General features: G+C 45.8%; 1 protein-coding gene and 1 long non-coding RNA gene across 3 annotated transcripts in view; one reads left to right on the top strand and one right to left on the bottom strand.

Annotated features, from left to right (window-relative positions):
• Nucleotides 1–1,788: 1,788 nt before the first annotated feature.
• On the bottom strand, nt 1,789–6,874 carry LOC103159184. The gene is made up of 3 exons (XR_003485039.2): nt 6,613–6,874; nt 2,695–2,831; nt 1,789–1,922 (listed from the first exon to the last, which is right to left on the bottom strand). It is a non-coding gene; the product is annotated as an uncharacterized LOC103159184 (long non-coding RNA).
• A 265-nt stretch (nt 6,875–7,139) lies between these two features.
• Nucleotides 7,140–23,968, top strand: part of Usp12 (ubiquitin specific peptidase 12) — a 56,325-nt gene continuing 39,496 nt past the window's right edge. For both annotated transcript variants that reach the window (XM_027413676.2, XM_035443173.1), the window contains exon 1: nt 7,140–7,433. In XM_027413676.2, the coding sequence (XP_027269477.1) occupies nt 7,386–7,433 (48 nt within the window). In that variant the 5' untranslated portion in view covers nt 7,140–7,385. The remainder of the gene's footprint in view (nt 7,434–23,968) is intronic.

The raw sequence follows: 23,968 nt of genomic DNA, 5'->3' as shown, positions 1-23,968 counted from the left end.
CTTGAAATGTGAGTCAACTAAACTCTGCCTTCCTGAAATCACTTTTGCCAAGTTTTTGTTTGTTTTCTTCTCATAGGGATGAGACAATAAACAGCTACTCAGCAGATAGTGAGGGAAAGAAATGGAATTAGGGTTCAGGTACACCCTGCTCTGTCACGGAGCAGCCAGAGGGCCAGCAGCTGAGGTCCAACCACATGATTGGTGACAGAAGGAAGAAGAAAAGTAGCTCATGAGACTTGTCAACTGAGGCTCCGCTAGTTTTGAATGTGTTCTAACCCCCTCTTTAAACTGTGGGTTTGGGGACCTTGCACAGAGTTGTATCTTGGAATGTGGGAATTATGAACATTTTGACAAGAAGAGGTTTCTGTATGTACAAAAACAAGAAATTAATTGAAAATCTAGTGCATGCTGTGTGTGAGGTGCTCTTGACAACAGGCAGCATGGCTGCACTGTATGGGTCATTGCAGCCTTGGCTCTGAACCTACAAAATCCAAACTTTGGGCTGAGAATGCCATCATGATACTCAACAATGAGTGGTGTCCCCAGCCTACAATTCACAACCCCAGAGAAGCTAGAACCCTCTTCCAAAAACAGATGGAAGCAGATGCAGAGATCCACAACTAACCATGGGACAAAGCTCCTGGAGTACAACTGAAGTAAGGGAGGAGTGATAGTATGAACAAAGAGTCAAGATCATGATGGGGAAACGCACAGAATCAGCTGACCCGAGATAGTGAGAGATCAGACTCAGGTCTGACAAATGGGGAACCTGCATTAGACCAAACTAGACTCCCTTAATATAGGTGACAATGGTGTGACTGGGACAATATATGAGGCCACTGGCAGTGGGTCCAGGACCTAACTCTAATGCACAAATTGACTTGGTGGAGCCCATTCTATATGGAGAGATACCTTGCTGAGCCTAGACACAGAGTTTGGGGATGGAGAGGTGCCTTGGTCCTTCCTCAAGGAGATGATGGGACAGACTTAGTAGACTTCCTAGGGGAGGCCTTACCCTCTCCAAGGAGCAGATGGGAGGGGGAGCGGGAAGAGAGGAGGGAGGGGGAACTGGGATTGGAACGTAAAAATAAATTAATAAAAATATATTAAAAAAAAACAATGAGTGCTGTCTCCAGTGCCTCAATTCTGGCTCTGGGCTATTCTGCATCTTGAATTACAGTGTTCCTACTGTAGGTAGGAAGTTTTCTGTTCTTGCAGAAACATGGTTTAATTAGAAACCAAAGGCTTTTGAATGTTTTCCTGCTATCATTCCTTGGTTTCTAAGTATCAAAATAGTGTAGCTCTGGATTGTATTGTTAGACTGGTTTTTAAAATTGCTGTTCAAGGCCGGGCAGTGGTGGCACATGCCTTTAATCCCAGCACTTGGGAGGCAGAGGCAGGTGTATCTCTGTGAGTTTGAGGACAGTCTAGTCTACAGAGTGAGTGCCAGGATAGCCAGAGCTATACAAAGAAACCCTGTCTTGAAAACCACAAAAAAAATGTTTAGTGATATCTGATTTGTGTCTAGAAAGAAAAGTTAGAAAGAAAAGTTTCCAGTTTTTGAGATGGTGCCAACATATTTCTGCCATTTTGTACTATATATTTAGGGGAAGCTTCATTCTCATCATTGACAATTATAAAATCAAAATGTCATTCAGCTATGGACAATGTTGGGAATTTTCTGTATTCTACCAGGTCAAACCAATATTTAATTCTTTAGCCAATATTTAATTCTTTAATTTTAAACATTTATTTATTTTGTATGTTGCATGCACAAACACACGTATATGAAGGTTATAAGACAATTTGTGGGAGTCAGTTCTCTCTTTCCACCATTTGGCTTCTGGGATCAAATTCAGCCATCAGGCTTGGTAGTAAGCACTTTTCTCACTGAACATCTCTCTGGCCCAGGGTTTAAATCTCTATGAAAAAAATGAACAGGTAAATAATCTCATTAGCATGCAAATTTACTTTTCCTCTTTAATGATAAAATTATATGTGTACAAAATATTTTAAATTTCTTTAGGATTATCAGTAAGTGATTTTTATTTATTGATTGATTTTTGAGATAGGTCCTCACTATGTAGTTTTGACTGTAGACCATGCTGGCCTCGAACTCACAGAGACCCTTCTGCCTCTGCCTCCCAAGTGCTTGGACAGCTGTGAAGTTTTTTAACCTCAGCCACTCTAGTTAACTTGTGGAGGCTATTTTACATACTGATATTCCCCAGGCCACACAGATATTTCTCAGGGTAGGTGGGAGCCACTGTGAAGGAAAATATCCAAGCAGCCCTGCCCCTCCAGACCACCCACATGGCTGCATGACCCTCACTAGGTCTAGTTGTCTGGTTGGCGTTTAACACCATTTTCTGTGCCGTGACAGGTCTGTTATTTTGATTTCTTCTTTGAATTCTGTGCCATCTTTAATTTTGATGAACTGCAATACTAAGATTCCAATGATATCATGAAAAACAAAGACCAATTTGTTTTTTAGTTTTTTTTGAGACATCACCTCACTTGGTAGCATGGTTGTCCTGGATCTCACTGCAGGTTTTCGGGTAGGCAACTGCCTCCACTTCCCACTGGTGGATAATGACAGTGGCAGTCCCAGAGACTCTTGTCTAAGTTGGCATCACTGAGGGCCAGATTGTCCCTATGATATTTGTATTGTCCACAAGTCACTTTGCAACATACCCTGTGTGACACCTGGAGACAGTCCACATTTCTTCTCAACAGCGTTCCAGCAGGCAATTTTCCCTCTGCTGGGAGACCTGGAGCTTCCCCTCACCATCTCATGCTCCAGATGGAGAAGCTGCCTCAGCTCGTGCCTCCTGCAGAAGAGATAGACATACAGCGTGGAGCCGACAGTACTGTTCTTTGTTTCCCTAGTTCAATGTCTCCTGCAATGGAGTCTGAGCTTCCTGAGGGATGAAGATTTTTCTTATTCATCATTGATATACATATATACGTATATTAATTATACATAATCATACAGATGTTATATCTATCTATCTATCTATCTATCTATCTATCTCCTAAAGCATAACTTGGGTTCCACTTTATTGCTAATAGGTACGACCTCTTCCTCCACTTTACTGTCTCTTTCTCCTTGCAGCAGATGTCTCCAGTGGTCCAAAGCCCCTACAGTGCTGAGGCCCTGCTGGTCCAGAGGCAAGGGACACAACCTGACTTGAGTTTGCTGCTGGCCAATCTCTTCCATCCATACTCTACCCTATTGCACACCAAATCAGTAAACATGGCTTCAGGCAGGCCCAGAACAGCAGTGACTGATTTGTAAACTAGGAGCCAGATCCAATCAACTAGCTTCCTTCCAAGCTTAGGCCACAGATAAATCTGATAAGCAAAATGGGCTGACTTTTACCACACATTTTCAAAAATTCCAGACCCTGGGTTCCAGCCACCCTTGGGCTCATACCTAGGCCTAGGTGGCTGGTGGCAGTGTTCTCTTTCCAGACTTTCTGATGGAGGTCACTGTTGCTAATTCTTCCTAGATGCTGGAGGTGGGGGGTGAATGGAGGTTTGTGTGTGTGTGTGCGTGTGCGTGTGCGTGTGCGTGTGCGTGTGCGTGTGCGTGTGCGTGCGTGTGTGTGTGTGCGCACTAGCTTGGGCTAGCTTTGTCTTCAGGACTATGGTGAAGGTCTTTACCAGACTGTGTGGTGAGGTCATGGAAGGCTGCCTTGTAGAGAAACCTGGGGTAGAAATTTTGCCTAGCTAATTGAAACATTGCAAACCACTTGGCAGGGTCAGTGTCCAAGGAGACACCCACACGCACAAACTGATGAGCAGCTCCTGGCATGGATGGTCACAAGAAAGTGCCAGCAAACACAGCAGGGCTGGAGGGCTGCTCATGTCCTGTGGCTGGGCCTTCTTCTGGGTCTCCAGCAGGACCCTCCAGGTCTGCAGAACCAGGGTCTATCTGTGAAGCAGCAGCCCTGTGTGGAAGGTAGCTGGCAGCAGGAGGGATTGTAGATATCCAGGGTCAGAACTGCCCTTTCAGAGGTGGAGCAGTTCAGCTCTTCTAATAGCCTTGACCAGCAGTTTCTCAGTGCTCAGGAGCATGGAGGTGAGACCTAGTGGGGTATACACCAGGAGCCACAGGACCTCAAGGAAGGAAATGCAGGAACAGAGGCAGAGGAGGAATGTCCCCCAGCAGTCACAGGGAGAGTCGCTGCTGGCCTTGTTGCTGTCCACTGTGGCTGATGAAGAGCAATGAGGAGTACCAACATCACCATCAACAGACTTGGCACAGGACATCCTTTCTGGATCCAGTAAAGCCCTCAGACTCCATGGAGAAACATCAAAAGGGCACGGGGAAGATGAGGGACAGGTTGGGGAAGAGGGAAACAAGGTTCCAGAGGTCACAGGTTAAGGCAGCTGCTGGATGTGACAATATGCTCTGCAGCAGGGTGGCAACAGCACACTGGTGTGGATGGAGAAGGGGGAAGGGCAGAAGCAGGAGATCTCTCAGGGTGACCACTAGGACACGGGCACACAGCACCATCTGTTGACTGGGATGTCTTCACCACTCACTGTGGTGGTGAACTCGACCATCAGGAACATCTGGGCAGAAGATGTGGTGTCACAAACAGAAGTTTCTAGACGATGCACCCTGGACCAGGTTGCCAAATAGCTGCTTTCACACGGATAGTATTTTGCAGGCAGTTGCTTCTGTATTCTGCTCAGCATGACTGGAGTGGATGTCAGGGATGGGGTGGGGTGTGGGGTGAGGTGTGTGTGTGTGTGTGTGTGTGTGTGTGTGTGTGTGTGTGTGTGGTGAGGGTGTTGGGGTGTGGGGTGAGGATAGTGGATATGGAGTGTTTCTGAGCTTAGGGAAGTACCTGCAGGGATAAGGAGGTAATGCCTGCCAAGCACCAGGGCTCAGCTGAAGAGCCTTTCCCTAGTGTCTGTGACAGAAACATATATATATATGTTTCATAGCTATGGTTTATATGTCATCTTGAGCCAGCCTCCATAAGACCTATATCCATTGTATGGTTAGCTCAACTTTATTTGCCGGATTAGAAGTGAGTCTTGAATCATTGCACTGGGGTGTTAACTCAGTGGTACAGCACTTACCTAGCCTTAATATGATCCTGGGTTCCTTTCCTAACACTGATTCTATTTAAGACTATCACTATTTTGATTGACACCTACTAGTTGTACAGCTAGACCATATTAATAAATGCAACCAAGGAGGTTGATTCATTCAACTGTCAAGAGGGAGAGATAGAGAGGACCACAGATCCCAGAGACAGAGGTTGTGTAAAGAGCAATTTCTGCTCTTGCAGAGGACCTGGGTATGGTTCCCAGCACCACGTGGTCACTCACAACCACCTATAACTCCAGTTTCAGGGGATCTGAAGCCCTCTTTTGGCCTTCATGGGTACTGCATGCACGTGAGCACCAAAAACAAAACCATGCTCATACACATCAAATAAAAATAAATCTTTAAAAGACAATGCATCCAACAGACTACATGGTGTATGATAGGAAATCTGAAGCAGCAAACTGAACTTGAGGATTTTATTTGCTCACCATTTAATTAATTGTTGATTTTTACTAATTTATTTTTGACAGTTTCATACATGTATTACTTATTCTTTTTTATTTATTTTTGAGGCAGGGTCTCCCTATGTAGTTCTGGCTGGCCTGTAGACTCGCTATGTAGACCAGGTAGGTCTTGAACTCACAGAGACCCATTTTTCTCTGTCTCTTGTGTTGGGGTTACAGGTGTATGTCATGATCATTTATGTTCTGAGAAAAGGACTCAAGTGGTTCAGGCTGGCCTTGAATTCGCTACATAGCTGAGGATGACCTTACCATACCAGGGTTTATGAAGTGCTGAGATGAAACCCAGGAACGCCTACACCCCACACAGCACGTTACCAATTAAGCCATATGTTCAGCCTCCACCCTGACCTTTAAAACATAGATGTTGTAGGCCCATGCTCGAAAGCCAAGCAAGCAGACACTGCATAGACTTGACTGGTGTCAACCAGAGTCCAAGCCCCTGGCATGGTATGGTATCTATATTAAAGAGGGAGACTCCTCCTGTATGCAGGTAGGCACCTGGAGAGAGGCAGCTGCCAGGGGAGCTTAGCAGTACTCGGTGGTGTCCCCTCCCCCCCGACGCTTACAATGGAATTGCTATGGAAACAGCATTCATGTACCAGAAATCCATTTCTCGACTAAATTTTGTTCGAATTCTTTGTTTCTTTAATGCTTTGTATAAAGTGAGGCTTACCAGGTTTTAGAGCTTTGTCTGAATTCAGGCCCTAAGTTCCACAGACAAGTGGGGGTGCTGTGGGAGGAAGAAAAGGTTCCTACCCTCAGATCGCCAATCAAAACAAACCACAGGCTTTCTAATGTAGCGATTGATCTTATGAATTTTCTGCGGGGTCCGTCCACTAGCTAACACTGCGCATGTGCTCCTCACACTCTGGCTGCAGCTTCCTTCTTCGGACATCAACACCCCTCCTTCAAAAATTCCGAGTTGATATCCCACTGTCAAGCAGGATTGGCTCCCCTTCCTCTCCTCCCCCACTACTGTTAATTCAAAGAGCTAATAGGCATACTTGTTTGTCTTTTTACCTAATTAGTCTCTAAGAAGGGAGTTTGGCTCAGAAAAACACCAAGTGCTTGGGACGCTTTGGAGGGGTTGCTCTCCAACTCATCCACAGTTTCCCAGGCATAGCCTCAGTTTTCTGTCTCAACAGTGGCGCTAGCTGTCCTTTAGAGCTGTGGGTCAGTCGCTCCGAAGGCTGCTTACGGTCACTGACGCCGCAGGGCAAAAAGCATCGCGCTTTTCCCCAAGACACGCTCTCGTAGTTAGGGTGGCGACTGCGTGCCCGCGCTAGGACCCAGAAGCAAGTAGGACGCGGCCCCCGTCTCGCCCCGCCCCCGACACGCACTGGGTGGAGCCGTCTCCCTCAAAGCGCGCTCCCTCGAGGGAGGGCGGGGCATCATGGGCGTGGCACAGCTGCGGTGGGCGTGACGGCGGCAGAGTGGGCGGGGCGGCACGACGCTGCCAGGTCGGCCGGGCGGAAGGGCCTTGCGCGGAGCTCGCTCCCCAGCGCGCTGGGCGGGGTGTGCGGCGAGCGGCTTCCCGGGCAGGCGCGGGCCCCGAGGCGGCGGCTGCGCCGTGCGCCGGGGCGGAGCCGGGGGCGGGCGGGCCGGCGGGCGGGCGGGGGCTGGGCCGGAGGAAGCCTGAGTGCCCGCGGCGACGACGGCAGCGGCGGCCCAGCAGGCTAGAAGCGTGGGTCCACGGCGGCTCCGGGTGCGGCTGCGGGCTGCGGAGCGAGCGGGCGGCCCGGCTCCCCGCGTCCCCCGCCCGCCGCGACTGTCTGGAAGATGGCGCCGGGCGGATGGAAATCCTAATGACAGTCTCCAAATTCGCCTCCATCTGTACCATGGTAGGTGCGGCGGCAGCGCGGCCCGGGCGGCGGGTCCCCGCCTTCGAGGCGCCGCCCGCGGCCCTGCTCTAGAGCGAGCGGACAGGGCGCGGGGCCGAGTGGCCGTGGGGAAGGCGTGCTGGACGCAGCAGGCGGGGCTGGGACCGACCCCGGGGCTCCGAGCTGCGGACCGGAGCTGGGGACCGGGAACTCGGGGTCTGGGGACCGGGGGTTCGGGTACTGTGCCTGGGGGCTAGGGCCTGGGGACTCAGGGGCGGGGGTAGGGGTAAGGGCTGTGTACTGGGTCTGGGGACTTAGGGACTAGGGGTGGGGACTGGGATTGGGGGCTGGAGCCGGAGACTCTAAACGGGGGACTGGGGACTAGGACCAAGGGCTGCAGGCTGGGAGTAGGGCTGGGGGCCGAGTACTGGGAACTGGTACCGGGAAGCCAGGGGACTGGGCCAGGGGAAGGGACGCGGCGGCCGCTGCGTTTCCGTGGGTCTGAGCGCGGGGTAGGGCGGGGGTCTGCGGCAGGAAGGAAGGGTCTCGATCCTGCCGGAGGACGGAAGTCCTGGCAGAGTTACTCCTCGGGCTAGGTGGAGTCCCGGGGCCCGGGCTCGGGAAGGGGGCGTGTGACGGTGGAAAGTTTTAAGAGTGCTGTTGAAATGTTCTCTATTTTCTACTCGCCGAGGAGAAACGAACTCTTGCGGTTTCCAACCTGTGTCCGTCCAGATGGCAGCCTTGTCGCTGAGAGTCCGCGTTAATCTTGAAAAGCTGCACTAGCTTTCCTGTCATTTGTTTTACTTTAATAGAGCAGACGCCGCAGTGTGGGGTTGAAGTACACAGACCCCGAATAGAGCGAAACGTGGGTGGGTTCCTAAACGTGTTTTTTTGTGCATTGCCAGAAGCACCACCACAGTTTCCCACATGATGTGACAAATTCATTAGCTCCTTTCTGAACTTGTACGTAGAGGTTGCGATTTATGAATCACCGAAAAAGTTATTATTTGCAGTGTGGGTCTGGAGTTACATTACCAAAGATTTGCACCATCCTGTTCCGTTTTTATGTCCTGGATTTCATCTAGGAGATCCCCAGACTTTCCACCTGAAAGTGATCTGTGCTTTTGCTTTAAGGAGTGGAGAATCAGGTAGGAAAAGTGGATTTTCTACTGCATTTTGTGGAACAGTATTTAAAAAAGGGTGGAATCCGTGGGTTTACAGTCCACAGCATCAAAAAAGTCACAGCAAGAAGGAATCACTGGAGAATCGATTTCCCCACGTGAATAATTGTTCTTTCATGGTCTTCAGAAAGGGGCTATATTAACAGTTTCTGGGGTTGGTTGTACTCATTACTTTAGACCTGCCACATAGGATTGAATCTTTTACAGTGATAATTTTACCAGATTGCTGAGCTCCACACCTTTTGGGGTCATAGTTCATTGTCAAAGTCTAGGGCTTCAGGAGTGGTGTGATTCCCATGGACTGACTGTTCCTTCACTCAGTTACATCAAGTTTACATTTAGCACCTGCTGACTAGCACTGGCAATACAGAAATGATTCTGGCCGTCTCTAGCAGGACGTTTTCGACCATGCTTCTACATCCAGGACTCTGGATGCAGAAGGATCACAAGCTCTAAGCAGATGGAGTTACACATAGGGAGACCTTGTCTTGAAAAAACACGCCCACAACAAAAGGCAACCCCTACTTTCATGGTGTTTACTTTCTACTTGAGGAAGACAATTCTCATTTACATAGTAATACAGTGTACCTGCCAGGATTCTGTAGCAAATAAGGCTTCTTGTCAAGGATGTCCCAAACTCACCCTCGTTAGACATGTGGTATGTGTATGCGTTTTGGCAAATAAATAGACATCCATGCCTGGCCAAAGAAATTGTTCCAAAGGTGCTATTAAGATCAGGTGCATCTTGTTCATACTTGAATAAATTCTACTCCTCTCCCTGAGTAGGTACTGAACAGGTCAGAGTGTAAGGAGGGCTGCTGTCCATCTTCTGGGAATTATGAAAGTGAAAATCAGGAATGACAAAGGCCCTGTAGGTTCTGTTTTGCTTGGAATGTGAACTGTTCCATCATCCATGGACTATGCAGCTGTCTTTTAAGGAGGTCATCTGACCTGAACAACACCACTCTGCCCACTTGCCTCATACAATTGCACAGCATTTTTGTGATCTCAGAAGTGCTGTGCAGTATGTCATGTGTCGTCTCCCCCATTTTTATTAGGTTATGAGGTTTTTTTTTTTTCTCTGCTGGTGTTTTGAAACAGGGTCTTCTGTAGGTCGCATAGAGTTTGAATTTGGTATGTAGTGGTGGCTTGCCCTGAATGCCTGATTGTCCTGCCTCCACCTCCCAGCCTCTTGGGATTTCAGGTGTACATCATCGTACCAGGTTTAGACTGTGAGGGCTTTGAAGTTAAAGACTTAACTGCCATTTAACCATTTGTACACATTTACTAGTGGAAACAGTCCTCCATTTACTCACAGGAGGTGAGTTTGGAGTAGAGGTAAGGCTGGGCGTGGAACAGTGGAGAGAAGGAAGCCTGGACTTAGAACTGGATGCCTCGGAGAGTCAGCAGCTGCGAAAAGGTTTAGACACTTTGAATGAATTGAAATTTTACTCTGTAAATATGGAAGTTTACATATTTTATTCACTTGTCAAGGTGCAGAAGAAACCTGCAGTAGCTTAATTGGGTGAAATAAATTAAAAATAAGTCTCTTCAGATATGCCACAGTTTAGATCACTGTACTTCTGCCTTCATGTGAAAATTGGTGAGATCTGTTTCCCTTGGTGTTGTAGCCTGGTTCAGAGAGTGACTGTCCTTAGAAGATGCCTCTAGAAATGCCTGCTTACCTGTCTACTGTTAGTACACCTTCAGCTTCATGTGGTGGTCTTTAATGCAGTTTCTGTTTTCACTGCCTGGTGCAGCTCATGAAATGGCTTTAGTTTTATGCTTACTAAATGTCAAACATCAGGAAAAGTGGCTGGATATGCAGAGGGGCTCTAGGTAGAAGTCAGCAGCCTCCTGTGGCTAATCCAGGTGTTCAGGCATGTCTGCTGGTCCTGGAAGCTCATCAATAAAGCACTGTTGCTGTCTGGTGAGAGTCCCAGCTGGGAAAGATTTCCTGGAGAGGGGGATTGGTTATAGCAGAAACAAGGAGGTGAGTGGTTTCTCATCATGAGCTGGCACTGGCTTTGCTGCTTGCCTAGCCTAGCCCAGTCACCAGGCAGGGAGGGGTGTGTGTGTGTGTGTGTGTGTGTGTGTGTGTGAGAAGAGAGAAGAGAGAGAGAGAGAGAGAGAGAGAGAGAGAGAGAGAGAGAGAGAGAGAGAGAGAGAGAGCGCGCACGCAACCATTAGAACATGGTGTGAATGAAGTCAAAGCCACAAGGTAGGTGCCAGTTCAGTCTGCTAGGTTGTTCTTACATCTGTACCTAGAACTGACTCTGATGTGAAAACTTTAAACCACTTATTGAAGCAATCTCTGGTAAAGTGGACTGGTTTGCCTTTTCTTTCTGCCTCTGACTGCCAGGTAAGTGTGTGTATAGCTTACCATCATTCCAGAAAAGGAGGAGCAGAGACACAAAGCGCAAAGCTTGTGCTTTATTTAAAGGAATGTGGAGGGATGAAGGGCCATTGCTTTGCCCCTACCATCCTCTGCTTTTCCTTTCTCCTTCCCTCCCTCCTCTCCCTTCTGTGTTTGGAGACAGATTTTCATTCCACTCAGACTAGCCTCATGTTTGCTATGTAGCAGAGGGTAGCTTTCAATTCTTTAATTCTTACTCCCAATTGCTGAGATTATAGGAATGCACCACTATTCTTGGCTTTAGATCCTTCTTGAGGTTGGCAGGATTAATATTTTGACTTTATAAGTATGGTGAAAACTGTTCACTTATGTGTTTATACATGTAGTGTGAAATGGCAGAAGTATGTTTAGGGCCATTTAAAAAACTCTTAGATGTTCTGTCCTAAACTCAGGTCAAAATTCATTTAATGGGGTGTGTACATGCATTCGTGTTGGCCTGTGGAAGCAGAGGATAGAACTTGGGTGGCACATCTTTTTTTTTAAACAGTGTGTCTTCATTAGCCCGGAGCTTGCTTGCTTTCTTTCTTTCTTTCTTGCTTTCTTTCTTTCTTTCTTTCTTTCTTTTGTTTTAAGATTTATTTATTAGGTATATAGTGTTCTGCCTGCATATATCCTTGCACACCAGAGAAGGGAATCAGATCTCATTACAGATGGTTGTGAGCCACCATGTGGTTGCTGGGAATTGAACTCAGGACCTCTGGAAGAGCAGCCCATCCTTTTAACCTCTGAACCATCTCTCTAGCCCCCAGTCTGGAGCTTTCTAATGAAGTAGGTGTTTGATTTTGGAATTTATTTTGGGTGATTGTTCATTCATAAAGCCTTGACTTTTGCCCAGTTTGTCACAGCTGTCCCAGATTCAGTTTTGAGACCGTGGGATGGAGACCAGGTAAAGGATCTGCCCTGGACTATCTACTCAGTCTCCCCAAGCCAGGCTGAAGGTAGCAGTTCAGTTTGTCCCACCCTTGGCCAAAATTTGTTCAATAAGCATGGAGAGTTAAATACTTTAAGATAATTCAGCAAGGTTGACTGGGCCATAGGGGTAGATAAGTAGGTTAGCTAGCAGGTTATGTTTATATCACAGCAGTGGTTCTCTACCTTCGTAATGCTGTGATCTTTTAATGCAGTTCCTCATGTTGTGGTGACCCCCAACCTTAAAATTTCATTGCCACTTCCTAACTGTAATGTTGCTGCTGTTATGAATCGTGATGTAAATATCTGATATACATGATATCTGATATCCCCCCTTCCAATGGTCTTGACCCCCAGGTTGAGAACTGCTGTATTAGAGAGAAAGTGATACAGTGATACAGTGATACAGTACTCGGCATGGAATTGAGTGTAAGATACTGGCTTTGCTTATCTTGCACACATATATAAGTAAAGGTACCAGGATGAACCTGCAGTGAAACAGGGCAGTGTGGGTAATAAGGTGGCTCAGCCTCACACCCTGTGGCCTTTCTGATGTCTCCTCCCACCTCTTGCTCACCTTTTATGGGATATCCCGAGTTGGATAATTACCACCCCATCCTGATCCTAGATTCTGCCACTCAGTCACTACGTGTCAACCTCTTTTACTGTTTTATTTATTTATTTTAATTCTAGGCTTTTGACCAAGCCACTGCAGGTGAGGCTGCCTCCTTATCCCTGACCATATTCCTTTCTCCCTGCTTGCAAAGTCATGTTCACTAACTCTCCCTCTTCTGCACCTCACCACCTCAGGAAAGACTACCTGTGCAGATCCTGTAACTCCAGAAACCTTGAGATTTTCCAGATTTAAACACTTGGGGGTAGTGGTAGTGGTGGTGGTGTGTTTCTTTTTCAGTAGTCACTTCAGAAACTATTTTTAGGTTTTTTGAGACAGGGTTTCTCTGTGTAGCCTGGCTGTCCTGGAACTCACTCTGTAGACCAGGCTGGCTTTGGACTCACAGAGATCTGGCTGCCTTTTCCACCCAACTGCAGGAATAAAAGCTGTGCACCACCACCACCACCACCAGGCCACTTCCAGAAACTTAATAGACTGTTTTATTATGTATTCTGCAGCATGCTATAATGAGAGAGACCTGTTGAGCCAGAAGGTAAATTCTAGCCCAGATTTTGACATTTAGATGAGTGTGGGAAAGTTTTCTTGTAATTTCGAGTTGGTTTTGTTGTGTTTTTTGTTTTGTTTGATCATCTATGGATGTAAGGATTGAGTCAGACATTTCTTTTCATTAAAAAAAAAAAAAAAGATACCATGTGTGTGTGTTGTGTACATGAGGAATGTGTTAGCATGTGTGCCCTGGTGAGCATGTGGGGTCAGAGGACAATGTCGTGGAGTTGGTTCTCCCTCATACATAGGTGGGTTCTGAGGATTGAACTTAGATTGTCAGGCCAGGTGACAAGCACCTTTGCCTAGCAGGCAGCCGTTGCTGCCCAACAATTAGAGAATTTTTGGTAAGCGTCGAATTGTTCTTTTTAGATCTGAAGTTGAGGGGTTTGGTCCCTTGAGTATTACAAGTGAGTATTGATGAGATATGCTCACTTTGGGAGCTCATAATCATGCTTTATTTTCCTACTTTCTGCTAGTGTTACAGAATGTCTGCAGAATCCCAGCCAAGAGTAAACACACATCTTTTCTTTCTTCCAAAGTCTTCACTGTAGATTAGTGGTTGCAGTACTTCAGTCACCCACAGACGAAGCCACAAAACTGTTTACTACCCCCGTTCCCCTATTTGAACACGGGACCTTGTGTGTGGTAGGCATGTACTCTACCAGGTTACATCCTTGATGCTTTTTTGTTTGTTTTGTTTTTGGTCTTTGAGATAGTTTTCTTGGTATGTAGCCTGGGGTGGCTCCTAGCTGGTGATCACTGTGTCTAGCTCCTGAGACCTGGTAGTACAGGTGCACAGGTGTACATACCCACACCTGGTTTCACATCCAACTGGTTCCCTTATTTGAGGGTAGCATTTATTTCCTAACTGTGAGGGTGTCTTTAGACAATGGCTTCTCAGGCTAAGGCAGAGTGACACTCCAGAGGGCTGTGGTACCTGGCGCACTGCTCATACTTTTCCTGCTTCCTTCCATTGCCCTGGTGAACCTTATAGCCCAGCAAACACCCGCCAGAGTCGGAATTAATCTTGGTTTATTAGCAGCAGGGGCCTTTGAGGAAGTACTTGCTTATATTTAAATTAAATTATAATATTAAAGCTGAGTGAAATTGATAATCTTCTGTTTTGAATTGTATATAGCAACTACTCTTTCATCTGGGAACAGCAGTGGTTGTCCGATCTGTGGCACTGTAGCCCATTTTAGAGGTTCAGACAGCTTAGGAGCAACTGCAAGAAGACAGACTGATATTTACTTCTCACTGTGTGAGGGTTGAACCCAGTGTTTTGTACATGCTAAGCTCATGCTGAGTGTATGCTCTGCCACCCAGCAACAGCCAGCCCTTACTTTATTGAACACCACCTTTGTCATCACCAGTCAGCCTTGGACCTCCTCCAGCATGTTCTCCTGTTCGTAAACTCAGGCTGTGTCTTCTACTGAGCTGCCTGGTTGCCTATCCTCCCTGGAGCTGTGTTTGCTGGTTTGTGTTGCACCTGTTGTAGATAGATCTTGGGTTGAAGATTATTTAAATACCTCTATGTTACCTCGAGGTACTGGAAGAAACATAATTAAATGCTAGATGTAAATATGGGCTCCTCTTTTGTGTTGTGGGAAATACTTTGTTTAGTATGCAGAGAAGTAGCATAGTTGATTGTGTGATGTGCATAGGATTTGTGTAAGAGGTAGGAGCGATGTCAAGCATTTGCTTTGGAAGAAAATCATCAAGTCTTTGCTTCCCACAGAAGACTGTCAAGAATGAAGTGGCATGTGGGGCCTGAGACTGAGCAGGAGGATCTTGAGCTTTTCCAAGAGGCCAACTTGGGCCACATATTGAGACCCTATCTTGGGAAAAAAACCAGACTGCTGATGGTGCAGTGTGAGACTGGCTGTCTGAGGTGCTAAACACTTTTTTTAATTTAGAGTATGGTACTGTGGCTTGGGTTTTTGGCTGATACAGAAGAACAGTTGACCTCTTATTTTTAAAGTGGGTTCTCGAGTATCCTGGGTTGATCTGGAATTTAGTAAGGTAGCTGGGATGACCTTTGGACTTCTTCTTTTTTCCTTTTTTCCCCCCTGAGACAAGAGTTTCTCTGTTGCTTTGGAGTTCTGGTCTACAGTCTGGAACTCACCCTGTAGACCAGGCTGGCCTAAAACTCACAGAGATCCACCTGCCTCTACCTCCTGGGTGCTGGGATTAAAGGCATTGTTACCACTGCCCGGTTTTTCTTTCTTTCTTTTCCTTTCTTTCTGTCTGTCTGGCTTTCTGTCTTTTTTTTTTTAAATTAAAAAGTTTATTTGTGTGCATAGACACAGTCACATGTCACACTGCACATGTGGAGGTCAGGGGACAGCCTTTCAGATTTGGTTTTCCTGGGTTCTGGGGATTGAAGTTAGGCTGTCAGGCTTGGTGGCAAGTGTCTTAACTCACTGAGCCATTTTGCTGGAGACTTTCTACTGATCCTCTACTACTGATCCTCTTGTGTCTACCTCTTAAGTGCTAGAACTACAGGCTAGGATACCCTGCTGGGTTTCGGTGGTACACTGGGAATCGAACCTAGGACTTGGTCTGTGTGAGGCAAGCATTTTACTAATTGAACTAGATCTCCAGATCAGGAACAGTTAATGTGTGATGTCAGCAAATTCCCTATACTAGTAACTGTTTTGTTTGTTTTTCGAAGCAGAGTTTCTCTGTGTAACAGCCCTGGCTATTCTGGAACTTGCTCTGTAGACCAGGCTGGACTTGAACTCACAGAGAGTCCCTTGCCTCTGCCTCCCAAGTGCTGATATTAAAGATGTGTGCCATCACTGGACCCTAATAATGTATACAGTATTGGTCTACCTGGGCTTTCCATGGAATGATTCTTGAATAATTCTTCCTAGTTAGAGGGTACTTGTGTGTGTCAGGTAAGCAGTGAGGAGTCCAGTGGCAAGGAGAGGATGAAGTGACATCTGCCTTCTCTGGAGTAGAAAGTGTGCTGAGAACTGGAGACTGTAAAGTGGACATCCTTCTGCTTGGTGGGTGATGATCTTAGCCCATCATCTGTCTTCTAGGACTTGGAAGACATTTTCTTTTTTTCTAGACTTTTAAAATTTTAAAATAAGTGTTTAAGCATTTGTGCACCACATGCATGCAGTATCCATAGGGGCCAGAACAGAGCATCGGATTCCCCTGGAACAAGAGTTACGAAAGGTCATAGGCTCCATGGGTGCCCAGAACCGAACCAGGTCCTTTAGAAGAGCAGCCAGTGTTCATAACCATCTCTCCAGCCTCAATATTTTGCTTTTTTTTTTCTCCTTTGCTGATATTGCAAGGATTTGTTGTTTTGTTTGCTTTATGAAGATGAACATGGTCCCTGGGCGAAGATATAACATAAGTTTGTGATGTGCTCTGTATTTTTATGGATGAAATAATGTGAAATAGTTTAAAAAATAGTTGAACACTTTCCACACTAATTTGGTATGTGATATAACAGTGAATGAGCACACAGGCTCCCAAACAGGTTATAGTGAACTCTAAGACCATCAGACTACACACATTGCAAAGTTTTTCATTTCATTTCTTTTTTATTTATTTATTTTTATTTTGTAGACGAGGTCTCTGCAAACTACACCGGCCTAGAACTACCTGTGTAGACCAGCTAAGCCTCATTCCAGTGATTCACCTGCCTGTCCCCAAGTGCTGGAATTTAAGGCCTTGTGCCACTACATCCAGCCCATTTCTATTTTCAAAACAAACATTTGGAGGTCACATATTTATTAAGCCTATCTTTTAAAAAAGCTACCAAATTCACAAATATGTAATTCAGAAAGGTGAGCTAACTGTGTACTTTAAAGTTCATGTTTTAAGAATACTAGAGTGCATTTGTTTCCATATGTTCCTGCTTCTTTGCCAGGGTCTGGGGATTGCATGTTTTCTTTGTCTTCTCTACCTTGTAGGCTGCCCTTGTTCCTTGGCCTCAGCCTCCCCTGTGTCTTAAGGTCAGCAGTGTCTGGTCACTTTCACATCCTCCTGATACCAATTTCCTGTCACTCACTTAGGCTGTACTACACCGGGGTGGGCGTTGTCTATCTGGATAATCCAGGATAATCTCCAAACCAAGGCCATTTGATTTTAGCATCCTTAAGCTCTTATGCAACCTTAATTTCCCCTTGCTCTGTAATGCATGGTGTTTACATGCTTTGGGGATTAGAACATGGACAAAGGGGGCTTGGTTTCTTTTCTGTTACCATAGTCTGTGTACTGAGGACTGTAGGGTGGGGCTAGCGTCTGTTCTTTGCAAATGTAGCAAACGAGAGTGTTTACTTGAGCCCGATACCACACTCAGTCTCAGCAGAACAGTCTTTACTGAGGGGAGCCTTCAGGACCTTCCTAATTTACTAAGTAAATACGGGATCTGTAGCATGAGAGGTCATGAAAATGTATGGAGTGGATCTTACCTGCAGCGAGCACTTCAAAGCCACATCCGACTGTGGCAGCAGGAGACACAGCTCTGTGGTGACATAGAGCCCCATAGGCGTTCTGGCCCATTCCTCTGCTCTGGTGAAGCTGGGATGTTTTTATTTTTCTCGCTCTCTTTTTTTTTTCTTTTTTTTGTTTGTTTTTTGAGACAGAGTTTCTCTGTGTAGCTTTGGAACCTATCCTGGCACTCGCTCTGGAGACCAGGCTGGCCTCGAACTCACAGAGATCCGCCTGCCTCTGTCTCCTGAGTGCTGGGATTAAAGACAGGATTTCTCTTTGTAGTCCAGGCTGTTCTGGAACTCACTCTGTAGACCAGGCTGGCCCAGAACTCACAGAGATCTGCCTGCATCTGCCTCCCAGGTGCTGGGGTTAAAGGTTTGCGTGCCACCACTGCCCAACTGAAGCTGGGATTTTTTTTTTTTTTAATTAAAGATTTTATTTGTATTTATGTGTATGTGTCTGAATGTGTGCAGGCCTGAAGAGGGTGTTTCGTTTGTTCCCTGGGGTTGGGTGTGTCCTGTGTGGGTGGTGAACCACTTAGCGGTTTCTCTAGCCCTGAAGCTGGGATTAGTGATTTGCACTGAATAAAAGAATTATAGGACAAATCAGTGTGAACAGAAAGTTGGAATTTATTAAGAATGTTTCAATACAGACTGAATACATGTGTTAAGGGAAGAGAAAGTCACATTTAAATGTTTCAGCTAGCTATATATATGATGTTTGTGGCTTTTGAAGTTACACTATCCAAAGGATTTCAAAGATTATTTCATAGGGACTGGAGAATGGCTCAGTGGTTCAGAGCACGGACTGCTCCTGCAAGAGAGCTGAATTTGGGTTCCAGGATTCCCATGGCATCTCGTAACTGCCCGTAGTTCCGGTTCCAGGGAATCCAGAGCCTTTTCCTGGCCTCCGTGGACACTAGGTTTGCACATGGTCTAGATACATACATGCCACAAAATACTCATACATAGAAAATAAAAGTAAACACGAAACGTTTTGATATGCTTGTCTTTGTTTTATTTTCATTTGTTGAGACAGGGTTTCTCTGTGGCTTTGGAGCCTATCCTGGAACTCACTCTATAGACCAGACTGGTCTCCAACTCACAGAGATCTGCCTGTCTCTGCCTCCTGAGTACTGGGATTAAAGGTGTGCACCACCACTGCCCGACTAATATGCTTGTTCTTTTTTTTTTTGTTTTTAAAGATTTTATTTATTATGTATACAACATTCTGCTTCCATGTATATCTGCACACCAGAAGAGGGCAACAGATCTTATAACAGATGGTTGTGAGCCACCATGTTGTTGCTGGGAATTGAACTCAGGACCTCTGGAAGAGCAGTCGGTGCTCTTAACCTCTGAGCCATCTCTCCAGCCCATGCTTGTTCTTTTTAAACTTCCTATCAAATGAATGATGGGTGTTTTCATTAAGCCCTACCCTGGGGTTAGAGGGAAGACTGAACAAACCTTGCTTGCATGGACGACAGGTCAGAAGACACCTGAGGCCTTGCTTGAGGTCCTGAGGTGAAAGGTTCAGAGATTGCTGTGGGGAAGGAGGAGGGTTCGAATGGTTAAAGGTACCATCAGAAGAATTTCAAGGTATGTTGTCAACTGTTAAGAACTGCCAAGATGGGCTGGAGAGATGGCTCAGAGATTAAGAGCACTGGCTGCTCTTCTAGACGTCCTGGGTTCAATTCCCAACAACCACATGGTGGCTCACAACATGAGATCTGGCGCCCTCTTCTGGCCTGCAGACATACATGCAGACAGAACATTGTATACTTAATAAATAGATCTTTAAAAAATTAAAAAAAAACGTGTTGATCAATAAAATAAGTAGTTATCTTATTAAAGTAAGAAATGTCAAGTTTAGGTGTCTGGTCTGTAGACCTGTAACAGTGGCCACACCCCTTGGGGATGGTTTCAGGTGGACAGAAGCGGAAAGAGAGGAGCTTGAGCCGTGGCCTTCCTTTGCAAGCTCTTTCTGGTGGGTCAGCGGATCCGGTAAGAGTAGGGAAACGCTCCGGTGGCTCTTTGTAGTTTTCTGTGTAATTGTTCCCTAGTAAACACCCATTTATCATTTATCTTTGGTCTAGTGATATAATTATATCCTTGCTTTCAGTCACGATTAGATTTGGAATTTCAGTAAAACTGGGCTAGGATGAGGCAAAATTATGTAGTTAGCAACCTAATTTTTCTCATTTTCCTTGTTAAGTCTAGAAGAAATTCCAGAGTATGAGGGGCTAAGGGGAAAATATTAAGGGGACAAGGGAAGAAAACAGTAAATATTTGTGCCTGAACTGGATAAGGGCAAGAGTACAGATGTAGTTGTGCTGGGAGATGAGTGCAGTCCGTTTGATCCAGTAGAGGGCAGTGGTGATGAATGGATGCTTCTTGAGAGTTTGGGAGGACAGATTACAAAATCTGCAGCTGTGCAAACTGGTGTATGGTGATAGACAGCTTTCACTGTTCCAAAGTAAGGGGTCTTCTCTTGTCACTCCCATTTCTGAAGTCCATTATTAGAATTTATGGAACTTTGTGTCACTTTATATATAATTGTGTGCATCTCTACCTATATTCCTCTTGTGTACACAACTAAATTCATATTGAAGACTAAAACTGGATTTGAGTCTGACACAGTAAGTTTTAAATACATTGGATGTAGTACTGAGGTGAACATTGGACAGTTGGTGCCCATATTCTTTCTAAAAACAGCTCCTTTCTGCTTATGGGGTTCCTTCCTCCTTCCCCGTACAGGTGTTCTTCTACAGCGTTATACCTCCTATCTTCTTTTTTTTAAAAATAATTTATGTAACTTTATGTGCATTGGTGTGAAGGTATCAGATCCCTTGGAACTGGAGTTACAAACAGTCGTGAGCTGCCATGTGGATGCTGGGAATTGAACCCAGGTCCTCTGGAAGAGCAGTCAGTGCTCTTAACCTCTGAGCCATCTCTCCAGCACCCTCCTATCTTCTTTTGAGGCAGGGATTTATTTATTGTTAAAGACAGGCTCTTGTGTGAAGCCCACGCCGTGCTGCTGAGGATGACCTTGAACTCCTGATCCTTCTGTGTCCACCACCCAAGTTAGGATCACAAGCATAAGCGCCAAGGCCCTCTTCAGCCTTCTTCCTACTGTTTTACTTTGAGAAGGGTGTGATTCAGTTGGCAAAGCTGGCCTTGAATTTACCATCCCTCTACCTCAGTTTCCAGCCCCCTTCAGCACCTTCTTTTCCCACTCCTCCCTTCCAGCCCAGGCAACTGTCTCTGTACATATTTCTTTATGTGTATGCTGTGACTGGCTCTTTACACCTGCATCATTTTCAGGATTCATCATGTTATAAAGTGTACCAGTATTTTGTCCCTTTAAGAAAAAAAAAAGTATTTACTTTTTTTTTAATGTGCCTTGGTGTTTGACCTACACGTGTGTCTGTATGAGGGTGTCAGATCCCCTGGAACAAGAGTTAGATAGATAATTGTAAGCTGTCATGTGGGTGCTGGGAATTGAACCCAGGTCCTCTGGGAGAACAGTCAGTGCTCTTAACTGCTGAGCCGTCTCTGCAGCTCCAGTTTTGTCACTTTTAATGGATATGTATTCTACTGTATTTAGGTCCCATATTTTATGTTTGCTCATTGATGGGCATTGATGTGTTTGAACTGTTTGTAACCTTTGGTGGGTGATGCAGCAGGAGTTTGTATGTGCCAGGCATTTTCCATTCTCTTGGGCATCAGCTTAAAATTGCTGGGTCAGGACCCATGAGAAGGCTCAGCAGGGAAAGGTGTTTGCCATTCAAGCCTGGGGGTGGAAATCCATCCCTGGAATCCTTGTAAAGGTATAAGGAAAGAGCTCCCCAAAGTTGTCCTGGCCTCTGCATGTGCATGGTGGCATTCATATTCTCCCACCACACACACACACACACACACACACACACACACACACACAACACACACACACCACACCTCCCACCCACTCACTCACCCACCATCAAATGGGCTTAGCACCCTTGCTGAAAACAAATTAACCAAAGATGTATGAATATGTGGTTTTATTTCTGGACCTTGGCAGTGTCAAGACTGTCCTCAACCTGTTATGTAGAGGATGACCTCACAGGTGCTGGGTGGCAGATATGCACCTCCACTCCGTCTGAGGCCTCAGCTCTGTTACATGACCTGTCCATGTGACCTTCCCTTAGTGTCACACTGCTTTGATTATGGGTACTTAGCAATGAGGTTGAAATCAGGAAGTAGGAGTTCTCAAACTTTGTTCTTTCCATGCTCATTTTGATTTTTCTGGGTCTCATATAATTCTGCCTGGGTTTTAGAACCAGCTTGTCAGTGACTAAACAGCTAGAATTCTGATAGGGATGATACAGAATCTGTTAATTTGTAGACTCTTGTCATTTTAGCAGGATTTTGCATCAGTGAGTGGAGTAGTTTTCTTCTGTTCCCCTCAATGTCCTTTAGTTTCTTCGAGTAAGTTAAGAATTTGGATTGTACAGATCACTTTTTTTGCATGATTCTGGTGTGCTGGGATGGTTTTGGTGGAATTGTGGTCCTACTCATTTTGAGATTATTGAATGCAAACATGTAGAAATGAGTGGTCTTATGTCTTGTGCCCAGTCTCTCTGAAATTGTTTATTCCAGCAACTCTTGAAATGGTTTCTTTGAGGATCTCGGAGTGAGGTCATGTGTGTAGACATTGGATGCTCATCCTTTCTCTTAGCTTGCTGTGCAGCAGTGTGTGTGTGCCCTCCAGGTGTCTATCAAGAGCCAGCCTAGCCCAGTTGGCAAGCCCCAGGCCAATGAGAAACTCTGTCTCAAAATAAACAAGGCTGGTGGCTCAGGAATCTGCCTGTTTGTCCTCCCTGGTACTGGGATTATAGGCATGTCACCACCCTTGGCTTTTTTTTTTTTTTCTTTTTTAAGATTTATTTATTTTTATTTATGTGAGTGTTCTATCACCATGTACACTTTATGCCAGAAGAGGGCATCAGATCCCACTAGAGATGGTTGTGAGCCACCATGTGGTTGCTGGGAATTGAACTCAGGACCCCTGGAAGAGCAGCCAGTGCTCTTAACCACTGAGTCATCTCTCTAGCCCCACCCTTGGCTTTTTTTTTTTTTTTTTTTTAAATTGGGCTGTGGGGATCACAGTCGTGTCTTCATGAGTACAAGCAAACACTTCTGGGTGGGGGGTCTCATCAGGTTGAGAATGTGTTCTGTGTTCTGTAGGGCTTGTTTGATTATTTTCCTTCTTGTGTCTATTGAAATGAGCACATGATTTTATTTTAAAAATTCAGTTAGGGTCAGGCAGTGGTGGTGCACGTCTTTAATCCCAGCCCTCAGGAGGCAGAAACAGGTGGATCGAGGCCAGCCTGGTCTACAGAGAGAGTTCCAGAACACGCTCCAAAGCTACAAGAAACCCTGTCTCGAGAAACAAAACAAAACAAAACAAAAAATCAGTAAGCTGCATTAATGAATGAATTTTAGGCAGTCAAGCATCTTTGCATTCTTGGGATAATTCTGGCGGGTCTCTGGCAGATGGTTCTTCTGGTATGTTGGTGGGTTCAGTCTGCTAGTGCTTTGTTGGAGATTTGTCCTGGGTACTTTTAGAAGCTGGTTTCTGTTTGTTTCACCCCCGACTTTCTCCTTTGTCTCTGTAACTGAGGCTGGCCTGAAGTTCTCAGTCTTCTGCCTCAGCCTCCCCAGCAGCTAGAGGACAAGCCTACAGTTGTGCCTGGCATGGGATCGTGTTTTCCTGCATGTGTGTATGTGACATATGAGTGTGTATGCTGTGTGGAGGTCAGAGGAGAATGTCAGGTGTCCTGTTCCATCACTCCCTGCACTCTCTTGAGACAGGGTCTCTTAGTGAACTTGCAACTACTATTTTTCTGCTAGACTGACTGGGCAGCAAAACTCAGTAATCCTCCTGCCTCAGTTTTCCCTGGTGCTGGGGGTTACAGGCACACATAGGCCTTGAATGCCTATTATGTGGGTGCTAGAGATCTGTACTCAGGCTCTCATACTTGTATGGCAAGTCCTCTTACCCACTGAGCCCCAGCCTGGGATTGTTATATGATGTAGTCCAATAACCTCCACCTTTAGTTTACAGAGTGTGTCACCCATTCTAATGTTAGTGAAATGGCATCTGCCTTTCATGTCTTGCTTTCAGCTACCCAAGTTTTTGTCTTCCTTTCCTGGGCATGTCTTTGAGAGGGTGTCTTAGTGTTCTATTGCTGTGAAGAGACACCATGACTACAGCAGTTCTTATAAAGGAAAACATGTAATTGGGCCGGCTTACAGTTTCAGCGGTTAGTCCATTATCATGGCGGGACATGGAGGCATGCAGACAGACATGGTGCTGGAGAAGGAGCTGAGAGTTTTACATCTTGATCCAAAGGCAGAAGGAGTCTGTCCCA

Source organism: Cricetulus griseus, chromosome 4 (assembly GCF_003668045.3).
Source record: "Cricetulus griseus strain 17A/GY chromosome 4, alternate assembly CriGri-PICRH-1.0, whole genome shotgun sequence".
Classification (NCBI taxonomy): Eukaryota; Metazoa; Chordata; class Mammalia; order Rodentia; family Cricetidae; genus Cricetulus; species Cricetulus griseus.
Note: the sequence above shows the minus strand (reverse complement) of the source record. Positions and strands in the feature narration are given on the sequence as shown.